The sequence below is a fragment of the Orycteropus afer genome, unplaced genomic scaffold (assembly GCF_000298275.1).
Source record: "Orycteropus afer afer isolate SDZICR_OR568_19922 unplaced genomic scaffold, OryAfe1.0 scaffold00002, whole genome shotgun sequence".
Classification (NCBI taxonomy): Eukaryota; Metazoa; Chordata; class Mammalia; order Tubulidentata; family Orycteropodidae; genus Orycteropus; species Orycteropus afer.
In genome coordinates, this window is record NW_006921589.1 from 22,082,149 (window position 1) to 22,092,433 (window position 10,285).

Genomic DNA, 10,285 nt, shown 5'->3' on the forward strand with positions numbered 1-10,285 from the left:
TGTTAATTGGTTTCCCTTTTCTTTGTTGAAGAGCGTCTGTGCAGTCCTTGTGCCTAGTCCACCATCTTGCCGGAACTCTCAAGAATTTAATTTTTAAAAGGTCCCAGTCATCTAGTTTATCTTTTGCTGTTTATGCATCTTGGGTTATGCTTGATAAATCTATTTATGCTGTAAATTGGTTGTTGTTGATGTTGTTATGTGCTGTAAATTAGGGCCCCTAAATTTGGTGGCTTGGGTTAGGCACCTTAAGGTGTGCCTAACCCAAGCCATGGTATTTTCATTCACTTCATATGTATGTGAAAGCTGGACGATGACTAAAGAGGACTGAAGAAGAGTTGCTGCTTTTGAGTTGTGGTGCTGATGAAGAAAACTGAAAGTACCACAGGCTACCAAAAGAACTAACAAATCTGTCTCCTCAAAAAAGTACGGTCGAATGCTCCTTGGAAGTGAGAATGGCCAGACTTCGTCTCACCTACTTTGATCATGTTGTCAGAAGGGACCATTCCCTGGAGAAGGATATCATGCTTGGTAAAGTGGAGGGTCAACAAAAAGGAGAAAAGCCCTCAATGAGATGGACTGACACAGTGGCTGCAACAGTGGGCTCAAGTTTAGCAAGTATTGTGAGGCTGCTGCAGGACTGGGCAGTGTTTCATCCTGTTGTATATGAGGTTGCTATGAGTTGGAGCCAACTCGGCGACACCTGGCAACAACACAACAAGTTTGCTGGCTTAGTTCCTAAAGTATTTGACGGCTAACCAGAACGTTGGTGGTTCAAACTCACCAGCCACTCCATGGAAGGAAGACTAGGCAGTCTACTTCCGTAAAGATTTACCTCCTTGGAAACACAAAGGGGGTTGTGCTATGAGTCAGAATCAACTCTATGGCAGTGAGTTTGGTGGGGGTTTTTTTTTTGGTTTTTAAGTTAGCCCTTATTTTTCCTTTGGTGAACTTTATAGTTTTATGTTTCACATTTAAGTCTCTTTGGTTCATCTGGAGTTAGTTTTTATATATGTGTGAGGTATGGATCTTGTTTCATTTTGCTGCACATGGATATCCAGTTTTGCCAGCACCATTTGTGAAAGAGACTATCTCTTCCCCGTTTCCCCGTTTAATGGATTTTGGCCCTTTGTCAAAGATCAGCTGACCATAGGTCAATGGATCCATTTCTGGATTCTCAATTCTATTCCATTGGTCTATGTGTTTGTCATTGTACCAATACCAGGCAGTTTTGACTACTGTGGCTGTATAGTAGGTTTTGAGATCTGAGAGTGTGAGATCTATTTTGTTCTTCTTCAATGGTATTTTGCTTATCCAAGATCTCTTTCCTTTCCATATAAAATTAGTGATTGTATTTGCATATCCTTAAAGAATGTTGATGGAATCTGGGTCAGGATTGTATTGAATGTATAGATTTGGGTAGTATTGACATTTTTACAATGGTCAATTTTCCTGTCCATGAGCATGATATGTTCTTCCATTTATGTAGATATCTTAGTTTTTTGAAGTAGTGTTTTGTAGTTGCCTTCATAGGTCTTTTGTGTTCCTGATAAGATTTATTCCCAAGTATTTTATCTTTTTGTAGCTATTTGTAAATGGTGTTGATTTCCTTATTTCTTTTTCAGCAGTCTCTTTGCTGGTGTAGAGGAATCCAACTGATTTTTGTATGTTGATCTTGTATCCTGCCACTATGCTAAATCTTTCAGTAAGTTCCAGTAGTTTTCTTGCTGAGTCTCTTGGGTTTTCTATGCATAGGATCATATCACCTGTAAGCAGGAATATTTTATTTCTTCCTTACCAATTTGGATGCCTTTATTTTCCCTTTTTTGACTTATTGCCCTGGCTGGGACTTCCAATACAATGTTGAATAGAAGTGGAGATAGAGGGTATCCTTATCTCATTTTTTTTCACAAGAGGAATGGTTCCAGTCTCTCTCCATTGAGAATAATGTTGGCTGTTGGTTTTGCACATATGCCTTTTACAATGTGAGGAGTTTCCTTTCTATTCCTATTTTTCTGAGAGTTTTTATCAGGAATGGTGTTATGTTTTATCAAATCCCTTTTCTGCATCTATTGATATGATCACATGATTCTTTTCCTTTATTTTACTTATGTGATGCATTATGTTGATTGTTTTTCTGATATTCAACCATCCTTACATACCTGGTATGAATCCCACTTGGTCATGATGTGTTATCTTTTTGATATGTTGTTGGAGTCTGTTGGCTAGGATTTTGTTGAAGCCATGGTATTTAAAGTAGCCTCCTGTTCATGTTAAAGCTGGACAATGAGTAAATAATAACAAAGAAGAATTGAGGCCTTTGAATTGTGGCAATGATTACTGAAAAATACCATGGACTGTCAGAAGAATAAAGAAATCTGGCCTGAAAGAAGTGCTGCCAAAATGCTACTTAGAAGCGAGAATAGCCAGACTTTGTCTCAATTACTTTAGTCATGTTGTCAGAAGGGACCAAGGAAGGCATTCTACTTCTGTAGTGATACCGCCTCAAACCCAAGGAGGGGTCGCTATGAGTCGGATCCGACTTGACGGCAGTGCATTTGGTTTGGTTTTTTGGTTTTTCTTTTTACTGACACAAGCCCAGTCTACATGCATAGGAAGATAAGCCAATTAAATATGAGGACAATATGAACAGACACCTTCACAGAAAGAACTGTGAAGCTCTTGGGAAGCATGGAAAGCATATGAAAAGATGATGTGCATCAGTTGCTGGAGAACTATGGCCCATGGGCCACATATACACATATACACTGCCAGCTTTTGTAAATAAAATTGTATTGGGACACAACCACACACATTCATTTATATATTATCTATGGCTACTTTCATGCTAGAACAGCAAAGTTGAGTAGTTTTCACAGACTGTGTGATCACAATGTTTAAAGTATCTGCCCTTTTACAAAAAAGTTGGCTGGCCCCTGGTCTAAAGGAACCAAATTCCAGGGAGAGATAAGCTCTTGCTAGATGAGCAGATGCCAGTGGGGGAGGGTTAGGCTAATTAATGCAGGACAACCCTTATTTTTCTAAGAATTGGAATTTTTCTCAATTGAATCTTCTATTTTTATTTTCTGTCATCATTCATTTATTTTATTTGTAAGCTAAAATTTTTATGCTAAAGGTAAAAGTAGTTTATACAGTCACTTTTTAAGTTTGGTAACTGATATATTATTAGAAGGCTGTCTTATTCTGAGGAACTATACTTCAAGAGAGTAGCTCTGGTGATGTACTGGTTAAGGTACTGCTAACCAAAATGTTAGCAGTTTAAACCCACCAGCAGCTTCACGGGAGAAAGATTAGGCAGTCTGTTTCCATAAAGATTTATGGCTTTAGAAACTCTATGAGGCAGTCCTATACTCTCTACTCTATCCTATAGGGTTGCTATGAGTCAGAATTGACTCCAAGGCAGTGGGTTTCACTTTAAGATCAAAACAAGGACTGAAGTTCATGATGTTGATGAGTAGTTAATGCTAAGAGAAATTGCCCTCAAAACCACTTAGTTTAAGCAGCTTATACTTACTTCCTTCAAATTAACTGGTAACTGCAAGAAAGTAATTGTGGGTATATGGGTTTAACTTTCACTTTCCAGGCCACTGCTCATTCCCACTCACAGATATCTTTGTTCTGATCTTCACCAGAGACAGGAGCTGCACCTTGTGGTCACCATGCAGTGGTATGTGATCAGCTCAGCACATTCCTGAGATCCAAACCAAACTCACTGCCATGGAGTCAATTCAACTCATAGCAACCCCTCCTTGGGTTTCTGAGGTGGCATCTCTACAGAAGTAGATTGCCTAATCTTCCTACCAGGGAGTGGCTGGTGGGTTTGAACTGTCATCCTTCTGGTTAGCAGTCAATTGCCTTAGGCACTACGCCACCAGAGCTGCTTTCCTAAGAGCAGGGAGACAATTTTCTTAGTGGTTGCTCATGGTAGCCCTATAACTAGAGAACTGCACACGTTGGATATGACTCACATTTGTATTGGTCTGTGTTCTGATTGGTCATACTCTCAGTTACATAAGCCATTATTACATCATTGGTTACATAAGCTGTTATAGAAAACGTGTCTTGACTTTGAAGTACAAGAGGTGTTAATCTCCTTTGTGTAAGATAGCCATATGCTTATCTGTGACATGTTCACAATCTTAATTATTTTTGAGAAGAGTATTTTTTAAGCAAGGGAATAGTTTTGATAGGAAAGCTTGTTGACCACTTTTAAGCATAGTAAATAGATTTTATTTACTCTTATTAAAATTTAAGATTAGGTATCTTACAGATAATTTATTTCATACATCAATGTCCCAGCATTATTTAGTTTACTTAAATTGAAAACGATACTCCTGGTTTTCTATATTAAAACCCAAACTCATTGCCTTCAAGTCGATTCAACTCATAGCAGCCCCTCCTTGGGTTTCCAAGGTGGTATCTCTGCGGAAGTAGATTGCCCAGCCTTTCTTCCGAGGAGTGGCTGGTGGGTTTGAACCGCCATCCTTCTGGTTAGCAGTCAAATGCCTTAGTCACTATGCCACCACAGCTCGTTTTCTATATTAGTATAATTAGTGTATCACATAAGAATGACTTTTGTAATGATAATTTGATTATCAGAGTATTTTTACTAGAAATACAATAATATGAACTCCATTAAGTTTTTCTTTTTTCTCTGTTGTATCTGATCATTAGCTGATCATCAATTTGATAGCCTAGTCAAAGTGCCTGTTACAGGGAAATTTTCTAATTGGAGAAAAACTGAAATAAAGTTTAAGATCAGCTTTGATCTTAAACACATTATCTTTCTGCAAATCCTATCAACTTTAAAATGAATCTTGAATCTATCTTCTTATCTCCATTTCTTCTTTTTCCCCTAGTTCCCTAGTCTAAGCCATTGTCATTTTTTGTTCAGGGTATTAATCAGATTAGGCTATATTTATAGTATAAACAACCCCCAAATCTCAGCTATTTAACAGCAAAGGATTGCTGTAACTCATATAAACTTGGATGGTGGGTTGTGCTTCATTTGGTAGCTATACTGTCTGGGCTAGAGGCTTTAAACATCATCAAATGGACCAGAAATGATGTGACTTTTGTTCACAGCCCATTCATCAGAACTAGTCACATGCCCCAACCTATGTGCAAAGAAGGCTGAGAAATGTAGGGCAGCACATGAAACACCAGGAGATCACTACTGTCAGATTATTATAGTTGTATCCTAACTGACTTCCTTATTTCCTCTTGTGCCCCCCTACATTGCTTTCTCTTGGTAGCCAGTCACTGGAAAATAATTTTGGCTCCTACTTTGGAAATAGCTTCCACTTTTAATAAAATCTGAGCACTTTACCCACACTGTGCAACACATTGCATGATATGACCGTTACTTTCCTCTCTGCTTGATTGACATTTCATGTTATAAAATTTTGTCTGTGAATAGTGTGTTTTGGTTAGGCAGTCTCTTTATTTTGTCCATAGTTATGAAAATGTGGTTTAAGAGAGTATCAAATCCACAAATTCACAATAATGACTATAAACCAAATAAATAATAATAATAGAAATTATGATTTATATGACGGTCTCCTTAATCATGTTGTATATCATTATAATTTTTTAACAAAATAGCTTTTGGGAACACTGGTACAATGTAAAATTTTGCTGTAAGGAATAAATTCCACAGCAAAGTTCTAATAACTGTGTTCTGTTTATCTGACAAAAAATGATCTCATAGAATAAATGTTTTCTCTGGCCAACTTTATATGAAATCCATTCCATTATAGTAGAGGTGGACTTTAGACTTTTTTTAAACAAATTTCTTTAGTTTCACTATTACGTATTTATCGCCTTTCAGTTACACCTTCCATTTCTGTTATGTTTTTCCTTACTTGGCAATTTGTATCTCATAGTTAATTATTGCAAACACATAAACCATAATCTCAATTAATTTTCTTGGTTGGAATGATTGTAATTTCACAAACTGGATTAGAGCAGTGCCATTGCCAAAAGATAGAGTAGCTAGGAGGAGTTGGAGTTCAACCTTTCTTTTCAAATATTCATGAAAGAAAGACTTTATATAAAGTATTTGCCATTCTAGGCTGTGAACCCTGGGAATCAGGTTTCTAAAAAGGTATTATCTTAATCAGCATCTCAAGACCTGTGTATTTGATAAACTTATTTGAAATGTAGCAGAGCATTCATACATTTGGTAATTTTTGACAATTTTTTAAAATTGGTTTTAGATAGCTGATGGTGATCCCTGTTTTAGGAAATGAAAATTATTTATAGTAAAATTCAGTACACTACAGCCTGTTACGTGGATTTGGATGTAGTACAGCTCAAAACGCTTGTCCAGTACTTGAAGTCTACTTGTATTTAAAGCCTCATGTAACAGTTTTTACAAGGTACTAGTATTTTCATTCCAGTTTCCTTTGGTATCCCATCCCCCATTCAGCCCTTCAGCATTAATAAAGTATTAAGTAGCAAAGGAGATTATCCTACCACTGAATACTTAATATTCAATAAAACAGGTGTTTGTGGGTGGAAAGGTAAGGAAATTAAATCTTTTTCTTTGATAAGACACTAGTGTGTCATTCTCCCTAAATGTAATTAGATGTTTTGTAAAGGAAATTGGGATTGTATGACCGTAGTCAAGGAAATTATTAAAGCAGTCTCTGTGAAAACTTGATTGCCTTTATGGTTTGACTAACAGTGTTTGTCTTGTTCACAGTAACTGTAGTACTGAATGGAAGTGGCTTGTAGACAGAGCAAGAGTTGGCAGCCAATGGACGTGGCTCCAAGCCCAGATTTCAGAACTAGAATACAAAATCCAACAGCTAACGGATGTTCACAGGCAGATTCGTGCTTCCAAGGTATTATCTGTGTTGTTTGTATTTATTTACTTATTTTTACTACTGCTTTTGCTTCTCTTCATTCCTCCATTTCAAATAATTGTTTGAAGACTTTATAAAAAGGTAGCTGGTCTATGTTAAGATATTTGATACTTTCCTATAAGTTGACAATTTTGTAATACCTCTATATTTTATCTTACCATACTTTTTGAGCAATTCAGAATATCTTTGTTGGACTGTAGTTAATAAAAATGATACACATTTTTAAAACTTTTACTTTGCATCGATTTTAAGATACGTGAGAAATTCTGAGTGTATGTTATTGGAATCCTTCTAGGACTCTTTTTTTTTTTTTTTTTTGCTTTAAGAAAAATTGCAAACATATAAAAAATTTACAAAGCAATATAATGAACACCTGTGTACCCATCCTGAAATTTATCAAATGTAAAATTTTTGTCAGTTTGGGTCTAGTTTTTAGAGCAATAAAGCATTACCTGTACAGTAGAAGTCACCTTTGTATTCCTTCCTTCCTGATCCTTATCTCCTGCATGCCTCTGGAATTATTATTCTGATTCAACATTTGGAATATTTGTTGTTCTTGAATATGTTTTCATGTTTGTACCACACAGGTACATATCTTTGTCTATAAATAACATTCACCTCTCTCCACATTTAAAGTTTATTATATAAGTGATATATGTTTAAATTCTTTTGTAACTTGCTAGTTTTTGCTTGTCATATTATTTCATTTTATACTTCCTATAAGTTATTCCACTGCATAAATGGAATGGATATGATATGAATACAATGGTATGTTTAGCTGTTCTCCTATTTTCTGTAGATAGACATGTTTGCTTCAGTTTTTGTGCCAGTAAAAAGAATATCTCAATGACTGTGCATCTCCTTGAACACCTGTAGGGAGCTTCTCTTGGATATATACATAAAGTGGAAATGCTGGATCTTAGGCATGACTGTCTTTAGTTTTTCTGTACTCTCAGATGTGCTTGGATATCAGCATTCCCTTTGTCAGTATATAAGAAGTATTTCTCCACATCCATGCTAACTTTTTATATTTTTTGACCACTTAATTTTTCCAGTTTAATGGGTGTGAAATTCTATGTTACTACTATTCTAGTTTACTTGTCCCTGCATATAGTGAAATTGGGCCTCAGTGTCATTAACACACAGATATTATTGTTTTTGTTCTAAGAGTTAACCTATTTTGTACTCTTTTATTGGGTATTTCTGTGTGTTTGTGTGTGTGTGTAGGAATTACTTTAAATTTAGAGTTTGTGATACCAATTTCTGCTACATATTCAGTTTCCATATATGTATGGGTCTTTTACTGGACTTCTTATATTTATATATCCATCCTAATTGCACACTTTATGATAAAACCAAGCCAAACCACACCCACTCCCGTGGAGTCGGATCCAACTCATAGCGACCCCTCCTTGGGTTTCTGAGACAGTATCACTGCAGAAGTAGATTGCCCAATCTACCTTCCAAGGAGTGGCTAGTGGGTTTGAACTGCCAGCCTTCTGGTTAGCAGTCAAATGCCATAGGCACTATGCTACCAGAGTTCCAAGTCTTGCTTTTTAATAGACTGGTTTTATTGATAGTCCTTTTTGGCTTAATTTTCTTTAAGTTTAATATAGAATTACTGTTGTTGATGATGATGTTTTAGCTTCTTGACTTGATCTTGTATTTATTTATATTGTGGTTTGGGTGAAAGTTTATAGAGCAAATTAGTTTTCCAATCAAAATTTATACACTTTTTTTTTAATAATATTAGTTGTAGTTTCCTCAATGTAACACCACTCTTCCTGCTTTCTCCCTGGGATACTCATTTCCATTTGTCCTTCTTTCCTGCTGCTATCTGCTTTGTGAGCTTTGTTTTTGGGCAAATACTGCCCTTTTGGTCTCATATGATTGATTATTCTGAGGAGCATGTTCCTTACAAGTGATATTGTTCCCCTTTTAGGCCTATGTGTTGTTTGGCTGCAAGGTGATCCCCAGAGGTGGGTGCAGTTCCAGGTTTGAAGGGTGTATAAGGGCCACAGTCTCAGCGGTTGTGAGTCTGGTCTTTTACACGATTTTGAATTTTGTTCTACATTTTTCTTCCATTCTGTCCAGGACCTTTTTGTGGTCCCAGTCAGAATGACCAGTAATGGTAGATGGGCACCTTACAGTTCCTCTGGTCTCAGGGTAGTCGAGGCTATGGTTCGTGTGGTCAGTTAGCCTTTTAGACTAATTGTTTCCTTGAGCTTTTGATTTTCTTCACTCTTCTTTCCTCTGGATCAGGAGATCTTAAATGCATCTTAGATGGCTGCTCCCTAACTTTTAAGACTCCAGTTGCTACTCACCACAGTAAGGTGTAGAACAGTGTCTTTGTGAACTATGCTATGCCAAATGACTTAGCTGCCCCTCAAGACTGGTCCTAAGCCCCCAAGCCCAGTGACTCATTCCCACAAGATGTTTTCATAACTTTGTCCCCTGTTTGCTCTACTATATACATGGATATATTTACAGAAATACAGATATATGCATAGGAATATCGTCTGCCAAACCTGTGTGTAGCTATGGGTGTAGTATTGTTTGCCTGGCCGTACCTGTTCAGTTTGCATGTCTGTCTGTGTATCTGTTTGTAGATTATTGTTCATTACTACTGATATTACATGATTGTATATGTAATAGTATTTGCCTCTGTTATCTGTAACTCTGTGCACCTCCAGTGTCTTCCTTTACTTTTGTGATTTTATGCTGTTTATCCCCTTATTGTATATTGCCTTTCTCTTTACCCAAATTAATATTTATCCATTGTCTAGTTAGTGATTTTCCCTTCATTCCCCTCTCATCCCTGGTAACCATTAAAGAATGTCTTTCTATGTGTGAATCTTACCTTGCCTTTTTATAATGGTGTCTCATACAATATTTGTCCCTTTGTTATTGACTTATTGACTTATTTCACACAGAATAATAGTTCCTCATGGTCATCCATATTTTGAAGTATTTTGCAGATACTTCTTATTCTTTAATTTTGCATAATATTCCATGTGTATGTTCCATAGTTGGTTTATCATTCATCTGTTGATGGGCACTTAGTTAGTTCCATCTCTTCACTGTTGTGAATAATGTTGCAATGAACATTGGTGAGCAGATATCTGTGTCCTAGCTCTTATCTCTCTAATGTGTGTGTGTATCTATATATGCATGTGTGTGTGTATATATATATATTTTGTTGTTGTTGTTATGTGCCGTTGAGTCGGCCCCGACTCATAGCGACCCCTCCTTGGGTTTCTGAGGTGATAGCACTACGAAGTAGATTGCCCAACCTTCCTTCCAAGGAGTGGCTGGGGGGTTTGAACTGCCAGCCTTTTGGTTAGCAGTCAAGTGCCTTAGGCACTATACTACCAGAGCTTATATATATATATATATAT

General features: G+C 36.8%; 1 protein-coding gene across 1 annotated transcript in view; it reads left to right on the top strand.

Annotated features, from left to right (window-relative positions):
* Positions 1-10,285, top strand: part of KANSL1L (KAT8 regulatory NSL complex subunit 1 like) — a 162,642-nt gene that overhangs the window by 39,349 nt on the left and 113,008 nt on the right. The window contains exon 2 of the mRNA XM_007935904.1: positions 6,725-6,866. Coding sequence (XP_007934095.1) covers positions 6,725-6,866 — 142 coding nt within the window. The remainder of the gene's footprint in view (positions 1-6,724; positions 6,867-10,285) is intronic.